At 41.9% G+C, this 20584-nt stretch overlaps 1 protein-coding gene across 1 annotated transcript; it reads left to right on the forward strand.

The window, feature by feature from the left end:
• Nucleotides 1–14721: 14721 nt before the first annotated feature.
• LOC150025523 (uncharacterized) lies at nt 14722–15168 on the forward strand. The gene has a single exon (XM_090294082.1). It carries the CDS (start codon nt 14722–14724, stop codon nt 15166–15168), a length of 447 nt encoding a protein of 148 aa, XP_090150208.1.
• Nucleotides 15169–20584: the final 5416 nt, after the last annotated feature.

The following is a 20584-nucleotide window of genomic DNA, read 5'->3' on the forward strand; positions in this document are numbered from 1 at the left end:
CCTCACACACAAGCACTAGAGATATTCAATGTTTTAAATGTCTTGGTAGAAGCCATATATCATCCCAATGTTCCAATAGGAGAATCATGATCCTAAGGGGAAAAGATGAGTATAGCAACCAAGAGAACGAGTCTCGTGAAGAGGATAAAGAAAAGAGTGAGGGGGCATATCCTTGTGAGGGGGAACTATTGATGATTAGATGAACTCTCAACAATCAACCTAGTGTGGAGCAAGAAACACAATGAGAGAACATCTTTCATACAAGATTTAAAATTTTAGAAAATACTTGTTCTCTCATTGTGGATATTGGCTCGTACTGCAATTCTTGTAGCATTAAGTTGGTTGAAAAGCTTGCTCTACAAGTTATACCCCACCCTAAACCCTATAAGTTATAATGGTTGAATGAAGACATGGACTTAACTGTAGATAAACAGGTAAAAGTCAGTCTTTTTTTAAGGAATTACAAAGACAATGTTTTATGTGATGTAGTACCATAGAAGCCTGTCATATTTTATTGGGAAGGCCATGGCAATTTGATAAGAAAACCACTCATAATGGCCTTACTAACGAGATTATTTTTACCCATAAAGGAAAAAGTTTGTATTTTATCCTTTAACACCTTCACAAGTGGTAGAGGACCAAGTACAAACGAAAATAAAAAGAGAAAATGAAAAAAAAAAATCTCAAAAATCAAAAGATAGTCCTTAGGGACAATGCTAAGGCGAAAAATTGGAATTACATACAGCCAAAATCCGTATGTAATTACATACGAATTTATCCGTATGTAATGCAAAAAAATTATTTTAAATTTTTTCATTATTATTTTTATCTTTTTTAATTATTATTAATATTGGAAGCAATCTACACTCAATAGGAATCAAACCCAAGTCCATAATTAATATTGGAAGCAAATTGCAGCAGGCAAGACTCGAACCCAAGTCCATATTCATATTATTAATATTATATTCATATTATTAATATTATATTCATATATATTATTAATATTTTTAATATTATTAATATTGTTAATATTATTATTAATAATAAGTATAATAAAAATCACAATAATACTAAAGAATTTGTTTGGTGTAGTGGTTAAATTTTCTTTGATCACTGAAAGAATCTAGTTTCAAATCCCATTCAATGCAAATTATGGTGTCAAAAGTTACATACAGGATATAATCTTGTAGTGTGTGGGAAAAGAGTGTTCCTTCCACAAGGTCATTTAGATAAAAATAAATTTGGAGAAAAATGAAGTTAATTTTTTTTTTTTTGTCTAAACAACCTTCACGCCTCCTTCTTTGTAAAGGAGCACTTACATGCATTACCACACTTTCAGAACCCAATGTTCTACCTCCTAAGCTTAAAAGTCTTATAAAAAAATTTGATGATGTGTTCCCTAAGGAAGGACGAATTGGACTTCCACTTTTTAGGGGCATATAACATCAAATTTAGTGTTTGGAGCTAGTCTACCAAATAGACTAACATATAGGACTAATCCTAAAGAGACTAAGGAGATAGAATCCCAACTTCAGGAATTGTTAAAGAAGGGATGGGTCCAAAAGAGCCTAAGTCTTTGTGTTGTACCTGTTTTATTAATGCCTAAGAAAGACGACATGTGGAGAATGTGTTGTGATAGTAGAGCCATGAACAATATCACCAAATACATACATATGATTCCTAGACTTCATATGCTTGATGAATTGAATGGGTCCATAATATTTTCCAATATTCATATTAAAAGTGGTTATTGTTGAACCAAGTGGTGTTCAAGCTTTGAAGAATCCAAACCCTTTGAAGGATGTTGAAGCCTTGGATGTGCTTGGTGTTGTTGTGCTGGTTTAGTATAGTTCTGGGTAGTTTGAGTATTGTAATCCACCCCTTGATCGAATCTAAAGCATAAGCATCTCAACCTTTGTGAAAGTAAAACGTTTTCAAACTAAGTTAAAACAACCGATTGTTTTGTCGAAACAACCGATTGTTTATACTTAGATATTTTGAGCAAAAGATTGAAAACTATTTTTAAAATGGTTGAACTGTTAAGAACCAAAACAATCGATTGATTCGAAGAAACAACTGATTGTTTGTTTTGGGACCATAACAGAAAAACTGTTTTATCTTTGACTGAGCTTTAAATGATTTAACTGATTACGCTCCAGTCATTAAATGCTTTGACCAATCTTTTAATGCAATTTAAAAGTTTGTTGAGATTTGATAACAAACTACATCTTTGAATAAACTCAGAAAAACAGATTTGAGAATCAATCTTTGACAAGTTTTTGCTAAGAGTTTTTGAGTTTTTCAAAGAGCTGAGATTGCTGAAAGTTTGTGATTGATCAAAGTTGTGGAATAGGATTATCTTCTGTAACAAGTTTAATCCTTGTACTTTGTGAAACAACTTTCGTTTCTGTGTTTGCTGAGATTGGCTATGTGTTCTTGAGGGGATCAAGATCAACAATCTTGGTGTTGGTGTGTTGGCCAAGAAGAGTGTGTGTCTTGAGGTGTTCAAGGTCATTCTCTTGGTTGTTGTGTAAGTGATCAAGTTATGATTTCTTAGTGGATTTCCTCAGGGTTTCTGAGAAGACTGGATGTAGCTCTGGGTTTAGAGTGAACCAGTATAAACATCTGTGTGCAATCTCTCTATCCTTAACTCTTTAATTTCAGTTTTGTTTGTTGTTTCCTGGTATAAACAACCGATTGTTTCTGTGAAACAACCGATTGTTTTTCTGGTTCTGCTGTTTTGTTTGCTGTTTTTGGTAAACTGAATTTCTTATCAATTGTTTCCTGAGATAAATTCATTCTTCTTTTAAAAGTTTGCGAAAATCTTCTTTAAACAATTCACCCCCCCTAGTTTAAAGCCATCCATTCTAAAAATTGGCATCAAGAGCTTGGTTCTTGAAAGTTATTCAAGTTGATCCTAAAAACCTTTTTAATGGCTGATAGACTACCTTTTGGGGAAGGTACTTCAATTAACAGACCACCTCTGTTTTGTGCTTTGAACTACCAATTTTGGAAAGTAAGAATGAAAATATTTATGAAATCACTTGACAAAGGAATTTGAGATGCAATTGAAAATGGTCCTTTTATCCCAAAGTTTGAAAAAGATGGATCTGTTATTGAGAAGCCATGGTCTCAATGGACTGATGCAGAAAGCAAAAAGACCAAATTCGATTGCATTGCCAAAAATATTATAACCTCTGCTTTAAATTCTGATGAGTTTTTCAGGGTCTCGCAATGCAAATCATCAAAAGAAATGTGGGACACCTTGGAAGTCTCTCATGAAGGAACAAATGAGGTAAAAAGAGCTAGAAAGCATGCTCTAATCCAAGAGTATGAGATGTTTAGAATGCTTAAAGGAGAAACAATTGTTGAGGTGCAGAAAAGATTCACGCACATCATCAATCACCTTATGAGTCTTGACAAGACCTTTGATAAAGAAGAGCTGAACATCAAGATCTTGAAATGTCTTGATAGAGCATGGCAACCAAAGGTAATTGCTATTTCCGAATCTAAAGATTTAACATCATTAAGTGTTGCTTCTTTGTTTGGAAAGCTTAGGGAACATGAGTTAGAGATGAATAGACTCAATGTTCAAGAGAGTGAAGATAAGCACACAAGGAGCATGGCCTTAAAAGCATCCAAGCACAAAGGGAAACAAGATTCCAGTGATGAAAGTGATGAGGAAAACCTTAGCTTGTTGTCAAGAAAGTTCAGCAAATTCCTAAAGAGAAATCGCAACAAAGACAACAACAAAGATAGGTATGGAAACAAGAAATCCAATGATTTTAATTCCAATAACTATACTTGTTTTGGTTGTGGTGAGCAAGGTCATATAAAGGCAGATTGTCCAAACAAAAGCAAGGAGAAAAAACCCAGTTATAAGGAAAAGAAAGGCAAGACAAAAAGGGCCTACATAGCTTGGGATGATAATGAGATATCATCATCAAGTTCTTCATCAAGTGAAGATGAGAAAGCAAACATCTGCTTGGTTGCTGAAAATGATGATGAATCTTGCAGCTCAAGTGAGGTAAGTTCATGTGCTTCCTTAAATGAACAAAATTACAGTGAATTACTTGAAGCTTTTCAAGAAACACATGATGAAGCTAATAAATTGACTCTTTCAAACAATCGATTGAAAGATCTTAACAGTTGGCTTGAAAAGAGAGATAAATCACTTGAAGAAGATCTGGAAAAAGCAAAAAGTGATTTTGAAAAATTAGAAATACATTTCAAAAACTCTTCTTGCAAGTGTGATACTCTTATTTGTGAAAATTGTGAAAACCTTGAAAAGAAAGTGCACTATCTTGTAAGTACTGTGGATAAGCTTTTGAAAGGAAAATCTAACTTTGAGAATGTCTTGGCATCTCAAAACTGTGTTTTTGGAAGGGCTGGTTTAGGCTTTAATCCACAAAACAAACAAGATAAGTTTTCAAAAAGTTTTTCAAGAAAGCCAGAAAAACAACCGATTGTTAAGACGAAACAACCGGTTGTTACATGCTTTTACTACATGAAGAAAGGCCACTCTGTTAGGTTCTGCAAAATAAGGAAATTTTCAGTTCCAAAAGATTTTATGAAGTGGATTCCTAAAGGATGTGAAGTTTCTAATTGCAAAGAAAAGCCAAAAGGACCCAAATTTGTAAGGGACCAAATCTTGTTGCTTGAAATCTTTTTATGCAGGAAAACTAAAGAAAAAGGAGGGACTGAGTCATTTGATCAAGTTCTTGAAGAAAAAGACAATCATTGAAGCTGAATCAATGCTTCTTGATCATAAAGCACATGGCTCATGGAAGATTTAACATAAGGATAAGACTTTCCTTTATTTGTTCTTAATTTGTGTTGTAAAAGTCCTTTATCTTGGTTAAAAATATTTTTAATACGCTTAGTATCATCTGCTTTGAACTCTTTCTGCTCATGGTTAAAATTTAAAAACAGTTTTAACTGCTGCGGAAAAACAAATGATTGTTTCTTCGAAACAACCGATTGTTTTGAGTCTGACAGCACTGTGAAGAAATCTTTTTAATTGCTATTTTGAATTTTTATCCGTTGCAGATCAATTCAAAGAGAGAATCTTGGTCAAAGAATCTGTGTTGAAAGCTGATCATGTTCAGAGAGAAGTTACAACAAAGATCACATGTGAAGACCATGTGATTCTCAGCTTTTTTTGACATTTTATGTGCAGAGCAGAGTCAAGTCCTCTCTCTCTGAAAATCAGGTACCCACTAAATAAAATTGAATGCTAATTGATTTTTTTCTGCTATAAAATCTGGTGCAGCTGATCTTTTCCACAAGAACAACCAATTGCAACATCTCTTGCAAAAATCTGTGAAGAGAGCTCTTCTCTGTTTTATTCTCTGCCATCATGGAATCAACTCCTCCCACCTCAAAGAGAGTCAAAACCAGGGCTGTAAGGTATGGAGGAAGGCTAGAAGGCTGGTTTTCTGGAGACAATGATCTTATTGAGAAGTATAGGTATGAAACAAGTATCAAGAAAATAAACAACCCCAAGGTTGTATGCTTTGATTGGCTGAAAAGTCAAAAGCCTGATAATGTGAGAAGGCTGCTCAAGGATCAATCTCTCAGAAAGTTCCTAGAGATGAAGGGAAATATATATCGATATTTGGTGAGGGTGTTCTACACAAACCTAAAGTTTGAGGGAAACAATCTAGTTTCTCATGTGAAAGGTGTAGAAATGGAGATAACTCATGAAGTATGAACTGCTGTTGCTGGTCTCAAGTTCTCTGGCCTTAGAATCAACAAAGGAAATCTTGGAGTAGTGGAGGATTTTAACAAAATCCAATACTACAAGAGTTGCTTGAAAAATCAACATGCTCAAGTAAGAACATGCTCGGTTGGAGGTCTAAAGCTTGATGAAAGATTGCTTGCTCTCATGCTTGCTCTCATCATGAAGAAGATCAAAATCAATTGGATTCACATAATCAAAGAGCACATGCAAAAGGCTATGAGGTTAAGTGACTATCATTATCCATATGCTGTTTTAGTATCTAAATTTCTACTCTATTTTGAAGTGAACCTTGAAGATGAAACTTCTGAGTTGGTCAAGTCAACTCAAGAGTTGAACAATGGATCACTCAGCAAGATGGGTTTTACCAAAGTAGGTGGAAAAAGGATTACTAAGGATGGTGACCTTGGTGCCTCATCTAGTGGTGCTGCTGATCTTGAACAAGATGAACTTGCTGATATGGATGTTCAACATGAAGATCCACCTGAAGATTATCAAGATGCTGGACCAAGTGTTGGTGCTGGAAATCAAGAAGAAAGGATGCAAACCATGTCTCCTTTTGAAAGATTAATGATGAATAGGCTTGATAGCTTCGTTGAAAATCAAAGGAGTCTTCATGATCTCTGTGTTAGTAATTTCCAGAGGATTGACACCAGGTTTGACAACATGGATGCAAGATTCATGACTCTAGATGAACAGATTGAAGCTGTCCATAACCAAATCTTTGATCTTCAGTTTGCTGATGATGAAGAATGAAGGAAAAACAATTGATTGGTGTATCGAAACAATCGATTGTTTTTTGTGCTTATATCTGGTTTTTAAATTTTCTTTCTTTCTGCTGTTGCTGCTTTAATTCTGATGTAATCAAAACAATATCTTGTTTTATTTCTTCTCTTTGTCTATTTGTGAAGACAAATAGGGGGAGATATATGTTGTGTTTAAGTTTCTGTTTTTTTTTTAGTTGTTAAAACAATTTGGATGCGTAATATTTTCTGATATTTAGTTCTGAAGTTTATTATTGTTGATCTGTGCTAACCAAATATCAGAAGTTCTATGCTTTGTTCAAAACTGTATCTTGCAGGAACTGCTTCAGATTCAATCAAGTACAATACAAGCATCTGGGATTTGTCTTCATCAAATAGGGGGAGATTGTTGAACCAAGTGGTGTTCAACCTTTGAAGAATCCAAACCCTTTGAAGGATGTTGAACCCTTGGTTGTGCTTGGTGTTGTTGTGCTAGTTTAGTATAGTTCTGGGTTAGTTTGAGTATTGTAATCCACCCCTTGATCGAATCTAAAGCATAAGCATCTCAATCTTTGTGAAAGTAAAATGTTTTCAAACTAAGTTAAAACAACCGATTGTTTTGTCGAAACAACCGATTGTTTATACTTAGATGTTTTGAGAAAAAGATTGAAAATTGTTTTTAAAATGGTTGAACTGTTAAGAACCAAAACAACCGATTGATTCGAAAAAACAACCGATTGCTTGTTTTGGGACCATAACAGAAAAATTGTTTTATCTTTGACTGAGCTTTAAATGATTTAACTGATTACGCTCTAGTCATTAAATGCTTGGACCAATCTTTTAATGCAATTTAAGAGTTTGTTAAGATTTGATAACAAACTACATCTTTGAATAAATTCAGAAAAACAGATTTGAGAATCAATCTTTGACAAGTTTTTGCTAAGAGTTTTTGAGTTTTTCAAAGAGCTGAGATTGCTGAAAGTTTGTGATTGATCAAAGTTGTGGAATAGGATTCTGCTTGTATTGATTTCAGATTATCTTCTGTAACAAGTCTAATCCTTGTACTTTGTGAAACAAGTTTCGTTTCTGTGTTTGATGAGATTGGTTGTGTGTTCTTGAGGGGATCAAAATCAACAATCTTGGTGTTGGTGTGTTGGCCAAGAAGAGTGTGTGTCTTGAGGTGTTCAAGGTCATTCTTTTGGTTGTTGTGTAAGTGATCAAGTTGTGATTGCTTAGTGGATTTCCTCAGGATTTCTGAGAAGACTGGATGTAGCTCTGGGTTTGGAGTGAACCAGTATAAACATCTGTGTGCAATCTCTCTATCCTTAACTCTTTAATTTCAGTTTTGTTTGTTGTTTGCTGGTATAAACAACCGATTGTTTCTGTGAAACAACCGATTGTTTTTCTGGTTCTGCTATTTTGTTTGCTGCTTTTGGTAAACTGAATTTCTTATCAATTGTTTCCTAAGATAAATTCATTCTTCTTTTAAAAGTTTGCGAGAATCTTCTTTAAACAATTCAACCCCCCCCCCCCCTCTAGTTTAAAGCCATCCATTCTAACAGTTATCACCAAATTAGAATCAAAGAGGGTGATGAGTGAAAAATTGCTTTTGGGACCAAGTTTGGACTATATGAGTGGTTAGTGATACCTTTTGGTCTCACTAATGCACCTAACATTTTCATAAGGCTTATGAATCATGTTCTTGAGGATTGTATAGGTAAATATGTAGTAGTTTATTTTGATGATATCTTAGTTTTTAGTCAGAGTTTAGAGTCTTATTTAGTTCATCTTATGCAAGTCTTGCTAGCTCTTAGGAATAACAATTTGTTTGCTAATGTAAATAAGTACACATTTTGTGTTGATAGTGTAATCCTTTTTGGTTTTGTAGTCAACAAAAATGGGGTTCATGTTGACCCCAAGAAAATAAAATCCATCTAAGAGTGGCCAACACCGCAGAATGTAGGAGATGTTAGGAGCTTTTATAGGTTAGCAAGTTTTTATAGAAGATTTGTTTCCAACTTCTCAAGTCTAGCTTCACCTCTCAATAAATTAGTGAAGAAAGACACTCCATTCTGTTGGAATGAGAAACATGAGCAATCCTTTCAAATGTTGAAAGCTCAACTCACTAATGCACCCATTCTAACTTTGCCAAACTTTTCAAAAACTTTTGAAGCTAAAGTGTGATGCATCAGGAGTAGGCATAAGTGTAGTGTTATTGCAGGGTGGGCACCCATGCATATTTTAGTGAAAAACTACATGATGTAGCCCTCAATTACCCTACCTATGATACAGAGCTCTATGCACTTGTGAAAGCCCTACAGACTTGGGAACTATTTGGTTTCAAAAGAATTTGTAATTCATAAAGATCATGATTCTTTTTTGAAATATCTTAAGGGTCAGCATAAGTTGAACAAAAGACACACAAAGTGGATGGAATTTTTAGAGCAATTTCCAATGTTATCAAATACAAGAAGGGTAGTACAAATATTGTGGTAAATACTCTATCTTGAAACATGCTCTATTTTCTAAACTTAGAGCCCAAATTCTTGGATTTGAAAACATACCTAAACTTTATGAGAACGATAGGACTTTGCATCCTTCTTTTCTAGTTGGAAACATAGAACACAAGGAGGATTTTATGTTTCTGAAGGGTATTTGTTTAAATAAGGTAAAATTTGTATACCTCAAGGAACACATACAAAACTTCGTGTTAAAGAGTCACATGAAGGAAGTATTATGGATCATTTTGGAGTTTTGATACTCTTGAGCTTTTAAAAGGAAAATTCTTTTAATCCCATATGAGAAAATAAGTTCAAAGACATTGTCATAGATGCATATCATGTTTAAAAGCTAAGTCTAAGACAATGTCTCATGGGCTGTATACTTTTTAGCCTCTTGTTTGTGCTCCATGGAAAGACATTAGCATGGACTTCAAGAACACAAAGAGTTTTTAATTCCATCTTTGTGGTAGTGAATAGGTCTAGTAAGATGGCTCATTTCATAACCTGCCATAAACTGAACATCTCCAAACTCTTCTTTAGAGAAGTGGTAAGACTTCATAATCTACTTAAAACCATAGTTTCATATAGAGAATCAAAATTTGTTAGCCATTTATGGAAAACTCTTTGGGAAAGGCTAGGAACTAAGTTGAATATTTCAACCTTCTGTCATCCTCAAATTGATGAACAAACAGAGGTAGTGAAATAGATTTCTATCAACTATGCTTAGGTTGGTCATGAATGGAAACCACAAATCTTAGAATGAGTACCTTCCTCATATTGAGTTTGTATATAACAAAGTGGTCCATAAGACTACTAATATTTCTCCATTCGAGGTTGTATATGGTTTTAATCCTCAAACTCCTTTGGATTTGTTACCTTTGCCTAATCCACGTGAATTTGTGCATAAGGAAGGGGTTACAAAAGTTGAATTTGTTAAGAAATTACATGAGAGGATTAAAAATCAAATAAATATAAACAAACTGAGATATACATAAAACATAACAATAAAGGGAAGAGGGAGATAGTTTTTAAAGAAGGAGTCTGGTTTGGATGCACCTTAGAAAAGATGGATTCCCTAGTTAGAGGGTGTCTAAGCTTAGTCCCCGAGGAGATGGTCCTTTACAAGTCCTCAAGAGAGTCAATAATAATGCATATTAGTTGGAACTGCTAGAGGAATATGGAGTACATGTTACTTTTAATGTTATAGATCTAACACCTTTTGCAAGTAGCACAAATGATGAGGCAGAAACTTTTGATTTAAGGACAAATCCTTTTCAAGAGGGAGGGGATGATGGCACAGGCCTTAGCTTAGACCAACCACTAGAGTTATGACAAGGAGGATACAAAAATATTAGGACTCTGCTACTAATGGCAGAGACACTCTTTTATACATGTTCAAAAATGTCATAACCTAGTGTAAATTTTTAGAGTAGGATTTTAATTTTCTTGCTTAAAAGTTGAGTAGGAATTTTCCTTGTATTTTTACTTTGAGTAGAGTAGGATTAAGGTTAGACTTCTAAAACCTACCTAGGGTATAATTGAGCTTAACTGCAGCTAATCATTAGACCTAACTAGGTCACATGGTGCACGCTTGATCATGCTTCCCTTGTGACTTCATTTAGGCACCTATTTTTAAACCAATTTGCATTTGAATTTCCCACCCTTTTGCTTGTAAATGGTCAGTCCTTAAACCTATAAATTGGGATACATAGCTCATGCTTTAGTAAATTAAATATATGAGTGTTATGCTATCAATTTGCAAGCCTAAGAACTCCCTTGTCTAAACCTCTCTAGGATAGACATCTTTGGTCTCCCACTTCACCTCTCCAAGTGATATGGCTGAACCAATCACTTTTCATATCTTGATATAGGCCAAAGTTCTTGCTTGTGGAATTGGGGATGGAGAGTGATAAGTGTCTAATTTCAGTAATATTTCATATTAAAATATAGGCACTGTGTCGGACGGTCCTCGAACTTCGGCGTTGACCGCAGAGGTGGTGGGGCCCCGAAGGTTGGATCCCACAAGGAGGACGAGTCAGTGTCTCGCGAGGCACGTAAGACAGGATGGCCGGGGAGTGCTCGGCGTTGGGTGAAGGCCTCGGACCTCGGCGATCTAAACATGAAGAGATGGGCCAGAACGGTGGTTTCCAAGCCACATTCCAGTTATCAGTAAGGGAGAAGCTTAGGTCATAAGGGATCCGTGCATGAGGTGTAGATGGCGCCTTATGGCGTAACACAGTTAAAGAGCCACTGGGAAAGAGACGACCCAGGAGGGCCACGTCCCAGGGGTGATCTGCATGCACGACACGCGGCTACTAAGGCGCTCCCAATGCGGATGACCCCGGAGATTGAGTGCATGAGTTGGCACCCGAGTGGTCATCCCGCGCCAGTTGCACTTCGGTAAGGGAGTCTTACGCACTAGTTGGCCCTCAGAGCGGGCGTTAGTGACGCTAAGGCACACTTAATGTAAGCCCGGTTACAGTTAGTAAAAAGGGCGGGAAACCTAGAGTATATAAAGGGTAACAACGAACGCAACAAGGTACGCAATCCTAACACTGGTACACACACAATTACACATAGAGTTTGAGCATTGTTAGTTTTGGTGTTTCCTGGCCCTTGGACTGACTTGAGCGTCAGAGTGCAAATGGTCGCGAGGGCGCCCTTTGTCTTTGTGCTTCAGGTGATCGAAGGAGAAGGAGCTCAGGGATTCTGGGACGCAAGGTTGTCGTAGGCGCACGAACACGTTTGAGGTCAACCGACAGGAACATTTGGTGCCCACCGTGGGGAGCGATCTAAAATGATTGTCCCAACCGCAAGAACAGAGAAAGATCCATCAAGAATCATCAAGATTCATCAAGTACTGATCAAGATGAGGAATACAAGGCATGGACTCGCTGCACCAATCGAAGGTGAAGGACTTACCCTGCAACAAGTCATGGAAGTGATGCAGGGCCTTCAAGAAGCGATGGCAGCGTCGAGGGCAGATCAAGAACGCATCCAGGTTGATCTGGTTGCGTTACAGGAAAGAAATGAAGAGTTGCACCGAACCAACGAGGAATTGCACCGCGAGTTGCGAAACCAGGCAGGTGATCGAGAGGCGGAGGAGCAAGAGTGTGCCACACCACACAGGGAATTCCCCATGCCTTTTTCGCAGGAGATTATGGATGTTGTGATACCAGCTGCGTTCGTGGGGCTGAATGCCACCTTCACGGGGATGGAGGATCTAGAGGCCCATCTCACAACTTTCCATACACAGATGGTGCTGGTTGGTGGTGCTGACACAGTGAGGTGCAAGTTGTTCATGAGCACGCTGGTAGGGACGGCGATGGACTGGTTTATCAGCCTCCCTAATGGCCACATGACATCGTTCGCACAGTTGTCAAAGTTTTATAGGGAGCAGGACATTGCGAATCGTGCTCCCCCATCCAACTCTTACGAACTTTTCGACGTAAGACAGTACCAGGGTGAGTCGCTGAAGGAGTTTGTTAACCGTTTTGGGGCGCAGGTGGTGAGGCTTGGCACCAAGGATGAAACGATGATGGTTCATGCGTTCAAAAAGGGAATTTGTTCAGGGCCTTTCAGTGAATCACTCATCAGAAACTGCCCCAAAACCTTTCTAAGATAAGGCGTCGAGTGGTGGCTCACATCGCAGCAGAAGGGAAGGTGAATGAGAAGCGCGCGAGAGTTGTTCCCACCCGCCCATGAGCGTCGGCGCGTGCGCAGCCAGTGAGAGTGCATGAGGCTACAACCAGTGAGAGTGCATGAGGCTACAATAGAGAAGAGGTTCCCCACAAAGAAACAACCCTACGAGCCTAAAAAGCCTCAGGCCAGGGGGCGTGCAAGGGAGAATAAGCTTGTGCGGCATCATTTTGTGGTAGAGCTGAAGGATTTGATAGTTGTGCCCAACATAGAAGAGAGGTTGAAGATGCAGTCAAAGACTGACAAGAAGTTGGGGCCTCACAAGGAGGCTTGGTGCGAGTTTCACCAAGCATTTGGTCATCCCAAACGCAACCGCTTGACGGGGGGCACCAGTTGGACGAGCTGGTGAAGAGTGGGTTCCTAAACAACTATCTAGCGGAATTGCAGAGGGTTGAGACACCAGCAACGTCAGGTGAGGACCAGGGGCACGAGATGCCCGTACATGGGGAAATCCACACCATCGCAGGGGGGTTTCTCAGGTGGAGGGTGCATTGCTTCTCAGCGCAAGAAGTATGCACGTTCGGTGATGCCAATAGAGGAGTAGGTAGTCGACGACGTGCTCGACGTTGACCTTACTTTCACAAAGGTCGATCTTCGAGACGTCATCCTGCATGACAACGACCCTGTGGTGATCTCTGTTGTAACCACAGGGAGGAAGGTGCACCGAGTGCTTGTGGACCAAGGCAGCTCGGCAAATGTGATGTTTTGGTCCACCTTCAATAAGTTGCAGTTGTCTCCCAACCAGCTGAGGCCTTACATTGGGTGCTTGTATGGCTTCGCGGGAGACCAAGTGGAGGTGTGGGGGCATCTGGAGCTTATGACCACCTTTACGGATGGCATTGCATCCCGCACGGAGAATATAAGGTACTTATTAGTTAATGCTTCCTCAACCTATAATCTGTTGGGGAGACCGACTTTGAATAGGCTAAGGGCAGTAGCATCAACGCGTCATATGAAGATGAAGTTGTCGGACTTGAGTGGGAAGGTGATAACCATCAAGTCGGACCAGCGAGAGGCTAAGAAGTGTTATAAGAACAGCCCAGATGGGTGCTCTCCGTGGATGGGTCCTCCAACCAGCAAGGTAGTGGAGCCGGCGTGATCTTCGAAGGACCTAACGGGTTGTTGATTGAGCAGGCCCTACAGTTCGCTTTCAAGGCCAGCAATAATCAGGCAGAGTATGAAGCCCTCATAGTCGGGATGTTCTTAGCCAAAGAGAGGAGAGCGCGGAGTTTGTTGGCAAAGAGCGATTCCCTGTTGGTCACAGATCAGATGACCGGGGAGTATCAAGCCAAAGATCCACAGATGGTCGCGTACTTAGGGTACGTTTAGATTCTAAAGGGCTCGTTCGCAGTGTTTGAGTTGGTGCACGTCCCAAGGGAGCAGAATGCCCGAGCTGACCTACTAGCCAAGCTCGCCAGTTCAGGCAAAGGGGGAAGGCAGAGGACGGTCACACAGGAGACCCTCAAGGCACCGCGAACGTTTGTTGCTGATAACATGGTGGGTGTTCATTAGATCAGTACGGCTAGAGGCATGGCGGGGAGTCATCGGTCGTTGACTCAAGAGACGCTAAGAACGCCTAGTGTAAGCGCTTACCCGGTTTTGGAGGGGGAGTCGATGCAAATATGTATAGTTCAAGAAGGGGGACACAAGGATGACACCCTACAGGCGCTATCTAGTCGATGGGTTACTTCCATTGGAGCCCGCGGAAGCTAAGAAGGTAAAAAGGAAATCCGTCAATCCGATCTTGGTGTGTGTGAGCGAAGACCAGTGTACACAGATAATGGCAGAGCTCCACGAGGGAATCTGTGGTAGCCATGTTGGAGGGCGGTCCTTGGCATCAAAGGCCGTTCGCTCAGGTTATTACTGGCCAACGGTGAGAGAAGATTGCATGAGGTACGCCCAACAGTGCAAGCAGTGTCAACAACACGCCGACTGGCACAAGGCGCCGCCAGAAGAGCTGAGGTCGATTTATAGCACGTGGTCTTTTCATACATGGGGAATCGACATTTTGTGGCCCTTTTCTTTGGCGATAAGGTAGATGAAGTACCTCGTGATGATCGAGGCTGAGCCAGTAGCACAGATGACAGCTCACAAGATCCAACACTTCGTGTGGAAGAATATAGTGTGTCGTTTTGGTGTGCCAAGGCATCTAGTCTCCGACAATGGTACAAAGTTTGCGAGCCCACAACTACGCAAGTTGTGCACAGAAGTTGGGATAAAGCAAGTGTTTGCGTTAGTCGAACACCCGCAAACAAATGGGCAGGTAAAGTCTGCCAACAGAGTCCTACTCAAAGGTCTAAAGAGGAGACTGGAGAAGGCTAAAGGGACCTGGGCAGAGGAGGTTCCTAGGATAGTATGGGCTTACCACACACACGCCCCAGTCCACCACCAAAGAGACACCCTTCAGCTTGGTGTACAGGTCGGAGGCAATGATCCCAGTAGAGATCCAGGAAAGCTCACCACGTTTCTAGAGCTTCGTGGCTGAAGAGTCCAACAAAGAGAGAAAGGTGAACCTAGATTTGTTGGATGAGGTTAGGGAGGAGGCGAGAATTAAAGTTGAAGCGTTAAAGAGAAGGGTGGAGTATAAGCACAGCTCGAAGCTGAGACCCCGCCAGTTCTAGGTCGCTGACCTGGTGATACGGAAGGCCCGCCCATATAAACTAGAAAACAAGTTTTCCCCAAGTGGACTCGTCCTTTCAGGGTGACAGAGGTCCTGGCCAACGGGGCGTACAGGCTTGAGACCTTGGAGGGAGGTGCAATTCCTCGTACTTGGAATGCGACCAATCTCAAGTTTTATTTCAGTTGAACCTCTAGCATTGTACACAGTTTTAAGGGGACGCTCTTTTCCCTTTTAAGGGTTTTTTAATGAGGTCACCCAATAAAGTTACGATTGAAGTATATATATTCTCATATTTTTTGCAATGCAGGGACGAACCTGTCACCTTGGTGTTTAGACACCTCGAGAGGGAGTGGCAGCTTCCGTTTAGGACACCTCCCCCTCGAGCGTGGGCGCCAAGTGCGAATAGTAGGGTTCAGCCAGTAAGGAACCTGTCGTCTTGGTGTTTAAACACCTCGAGAGGGAGTGGCAGCTTCTGTTGAGAACGCCTCCCCCTCGAGCGTGGCTGCCAAGTGCGAACAGCAGGGTTCGACTAGTGACGAACCTGTCATCTTGGTGTTTAGACACCTCGAGAGGGAGTGGCAGCTTCCGTTGAGGACGCCTCCCCCTCAAGCGTGGGCGCCAAGTGCGAACAGCAGGGTTTGACCAATGACAAACCTGTCGTTTTGGTGTTTAGACACCTCGAGAGGGAGTGACAGCTTTCGTTAAGGACGCCTCCCCCTCGAGCGTGGGCGCCAAGTGCGAATAGCAAGGTTCGACCAGTTAAGTCCTCTTTTTCCTTTGAACGAAGACAAGGCCAGTTACACGACTTAAGGTTAGAAACCTTGGGAGAGAGAGAGAGAGAGAGGCAGCTCCTGCATAAGACGCCTCCTCTCAAGTATGAACGCCAAGGCTCAGCGAAAGGATTCCCAGTTAAGTCCTCTACCGCCTTGGGGGCAAAGATGAGGCCGGTTAGTATATCCTACCTAACCACAAAGTATGGGTAAGGATCAACAAAGGAGTTCCCCTTGTCTAAACAAGACTTAAGGCAAGGCCAGTTAAAGGTTCACACTTACCCGCCTCCATCACAGGGCGGTAAGCAGTTAAGGCAAAGGGATCGGAATGGTGAGAAAGTGTGCTACCTAGAGTTCAAAGTTTTAAAGGTTGACGAGGTTATCATGCGTTAATGTTGTTGGCGCTGAAGCGCTATTAGCAAGTTAACAGTCAAAAGCAGAGTAATTGGCAAATAGAGGCAAGAGAACAAGTAAAGAAAGGTGCAAAGTTATATTAAAATTACAAGTTTTACAGAAGGGCATTATTCAAAGATAAATCACGACAAGCTCATAGTGAGGCGCCTGGCACGATCTGCCCATCCACGACGCGGTTTAACGTCGCAAAGGGGATTCGTTCATCTCAGGATGCTTGCAAGCAACCTGAGCGAGAATCCTTGAACCTTGCGGTGTAGGCGTCAACAGCATCGTCGAGGAGTTCTGCCTTGGCCCTCTCGAAGGCCTCAGCTTGTGCGGTAAGCTCAACCTCCGCCTTGCCCAACTGCACCTCCCGATCTTAACCATGTTGGCTACCGCTTCTTCTTGGAGTTCCACCAGTTGGGTGCGCAGAGGTACAACCTTAGTCACCAAGATGGTGTACTCTTGGCCCTTATCGAAGAGCTTATTGTTGGCGTCCAGCTCAGCCTGGCGAAGGGCGGTTATTTCTTGTTGCAAAGCAGTCTCGCGGTTGGAGGAAGCCCGAGCCTGTTGAGCAATTTGCTCCTTCGCCAGGGCCAGCTCTTCATTTGCCTTTCCCTCAGCCAAGGCTAGTTGTTCCTTCACTAGTGCCTCCGCCTCTTGAGAAAGGGCATCAGATTGAGCGAAGAACTCACCAAGGCTGAGAGTCAGGCTCTCCCGCACTTCGGTTTCGCTCAAGCCATCAGCAGTACCCCTCTGGAAGCCCTTAAGGATCTGTTGAAGGACTAGGGAAAGATCGGGGGCAGGAACAGGTTCAGGGACGCTTTCACCACCGCCCTAGAGCGCAGGGAGGCCTTGAGGTGAGGAGGCGCTTGGTGGGTGATCCCTGAACGAGGCAGGGCACCTAGCGAAAGAAGAGTGGGAGGTGACCACTACTGCCGCCTTGCGTCTTTTGAAGCAAGGGCCCTCCATGGTGTCTTCATCGTCGGATGTGATCTCCACCACCCTCTTGCCCTTCTCAAGGGGGGCTGAAGTTGGAGAGGCCCTGCCAAGGGGATTGCGACAATAGGGGCTAAAGGAGTAGGAGATGGAACGACTTGGTTGGTGGGTGGGGCAGAAGGCGCTGAGGCACCTGCACCAGCAGCTGCGTCTTGGCGAAGGGCCAAAACCTCAGCTAGTCTTGCCCTTTTCTTCTCATTCAGCACCATGCCTGCACCAGAATGGGAAGGAGGTGAGAACTTAGTAAAATAAAGAAGAGTCAGAACACCAGCACAATTATAAGGTAACAGATAAAGAATAAAGCGGAGCAGAGATAAAGGGGGGGTTAGAAGCAGGGCTCTATACCAATATAGACGGCAAGACTGGATGGGCTGTACTCATGCTTGATGAGCTCGATGGTGTTGAAGACCACCCCAAGGCTAGCTAGCACTTGGCACACCTCGCGATCGGCAGAGGATAGCTCATCAAGAGTTTTGGCCTTCTTAAGGATCAACTCCCCCACCCAGTACAAGGGAAATCCATCCAAGGCGGTGCGGTCGTGCTCAGAGCAACACACCCTGAAGAATTTCCCCTTGAAACCCTTGTACGATGATTGGAACAACGTAAGGATGACTCTTCCAGCCACGCCACTAAAGCTCACCCAAAGGTTCTTCCCAGGGTTCTTGGCTTCGAAAAAGTGGAGGAAGACGTCGACGGAGGGTGGATGGCCGAAATGGTTGCAAAGAATGGAGAAGGCCCTCACAAAGGCCCAGTTGTTGGGATGCAGCTGGGTAGGGGCAACGTTGACTTCAGTCAGTAGCTCCCTCTCGAAGTTGGTGAAGGGGAGGTGTTGCTTAATGCGTTTGAAAACAGTTTGATAGAAGAAGAAAAAAGGCTCTCCTTCATTGGCACGGCTGTCCACGCACACAGGTTCGCCCGCTACATAGGGGTGAACCGAGATGTAGGCGTCGCACTCTCTCCTGAACGCCCTACCCTTAAACTCGGGCTCGCTGTCTAGGTGTGCCCTCTAGTCCGCGAAGGAGGTAAGGGTGGAGGTTTCAGCAAGGAGTTCAGCGGACGCCCAGGGGTACATGATCTTGTAATTGGCGTCGGGAGGAGGGTTGGAGGTGGTTTTTGTTCGAGCCATGTCGAAGGAAGTTATAAAAGGCAAGGAAAATAAGAAAGCAAAGGTTCAGCAAGGGAGGTTGTGGTGCGAAACTGAAGAAAAACCCAGAAAACCCTACGTTCAACAAAACCCAGAAAAACAAATGAATGAAGAACAGATACAGAGGAAAACCTAAATGCAGAAGTTTAAACAGACCCAGGCAGTTATCAATGCGCGAAACCAAAAATAGAGAGCAATCAATGGAGAAAAATCATACCTTTGATTGTGGTTGAGTGAAAGTTCTGATTTTTGTGAAGGACGAAACGAGAGCGCTCGATGAAGAAGATGAAGAGTGCAAGAGAAGTTTCAAGTGATGAAACAGTGCATGAAGCGCGCAATTTCGAAATGTTTAACGAAAACATGGGAAGCGCAAACGACGTTAAGTCCCAGTCGTTTGATCGAGACACGTGTGAACAAATTAAGGCAAGTGCAGGAAAGTGTCACTTCGGGGCATTGTGCATGTCCTGTCACATGAACCCACGTAGGTCGGTAGGGCGAGGACTTAGTCTCTTTGCTGAACAAGTTAACAGCTCGAGACTGGGGGCTTGTGTGCCAAACGGTCCTCGGACTTCGGCGTTGACCGCAGAGATGATGGGGCCTCGAAGGTTGGGTCCCACAAGGAGGACGAGTCAGTGTCTCGCGAGGCACGCAAGACAGGATGGCCGAGGAGTGCTCGGTGTCGGGTGAAGGCCTCGAACCTCGGCTATCTAAACATGAAGAGATGGGCCAGAACGGTGGTTTCCAAACCACATTCCAGTTATCAGTAAGGGATAAGCTTAGGCCATGAGGGATCCGTGCATGAGGTGTAGATGGCACCTTATGGCGTAACACAGTTAAAGAGCCACTGGGAAAGAGACGACCCAAGAGGGCCACGTCCCAAGGGTGATCTGCATGCACGACACGCGGCTACTAAGGCGCTCCCAAGGCGGATGACCCCAGAGATTGAGTGCATGAGTTGGAGTACACAGAATTACACAGAGAGTTTGAGTATTGTGAGTTTTGGTGTTTCTTGACCCTTAGTGATGGAAGAGGCCCAAGCACAAGCCCACATGCAAGCCCACCAAAGGGTAGATTTGGGCCAACCATAGAGTTATGGCCAAGAGGATCCAAGAAGACGTTCTTTTACTTGTTCAAATGCCATAAACTCTAGTGTAGAGTAGACTTTAATTTCTTGTCAAAATTAGCATAGGAACTTTATTTGTAATTTTCTTAGAATTAATTTTGGCACCTAAAACACCAACCTAGGTAAACTTAGAGTTTCTAAAAAAACCTCTAAATTTACCAAGGCCGGTCTAGAAAGCCCATGGAGGGGGTGAGCATAAAAACTAGACACACCCCTCCCCATGTGCTCATTTGTGCACCATGTGCCATGTGCACCCATGTGCTTCACATTTACATTTCATTTGGCTAGCATTAGGGTTGCATTATGGTCCTCCTTAGCCTATAAAAGGAGGAGCCTACACCTTGTATTTTCAAGTTTATTGTGAGTAAAGTTATGCTGCCATTTTGTGCCAAGCTTTGCTTCTCCCTAGAATTCTAGGCTCTAAACTTCATCTCCTTCACCTCTCCTTGGGTTGGCCAAACCTCCCTAGCTTCATACATATCATGCACCTTCAAGATCAACACCACTCTTAGGAGGATCTTGCTCACACACCTTCATAGCTTCCGCACCACTTTTTATCACATGATTCAAGAAGAACTTCATGAAAATGTCATCATTTGGTATCATGAGCTTGGGTTCTTCAAGATGAGTTGCTTTTGGTCTTTTCATTTATAGTTCTTCTTTACTTTCATGTTGTTCATCTTATTTTCCATAATTGTCTTGCTGTTTTTTGCATTTTAATTTGTTTTGGTGTGCTATTTGGAAGATCCAACCGAAGCACTTTTGTTCAATTGCTCTTGAACAATTTCTTGTGCAAATTGTGATAGGATTCCATACACCTTGAGTTGCTGTTTTTTCTTTTAGGAATTTGAG

The sequence above is a fragment of the Phaseolus vulgaris genome, chromosome 8 (assembly GCF_051622355.1).
Source record: "Phaseolus vulgaris cultivar YP4 chromosome 8, ASM5162235v1, whole genome shotgun sequence".
Taxonomy (NCBI): domain Eukaryota; kingdom Viridiplantae; phylum Streptophyta; class Magnoliopsida; order Fabales; family Fabaceae; genus Phaseolus; species Phaseolus vulgaris.

Coding starts and splice junctions, on each gene's coding strand:
- LOC150025523 (XM_090294082.1), top strand. CDS start 14,722: ATGAAGTACCTCGTGATGATCGAGGCTGAGCCAGTAGCACAGATGACA.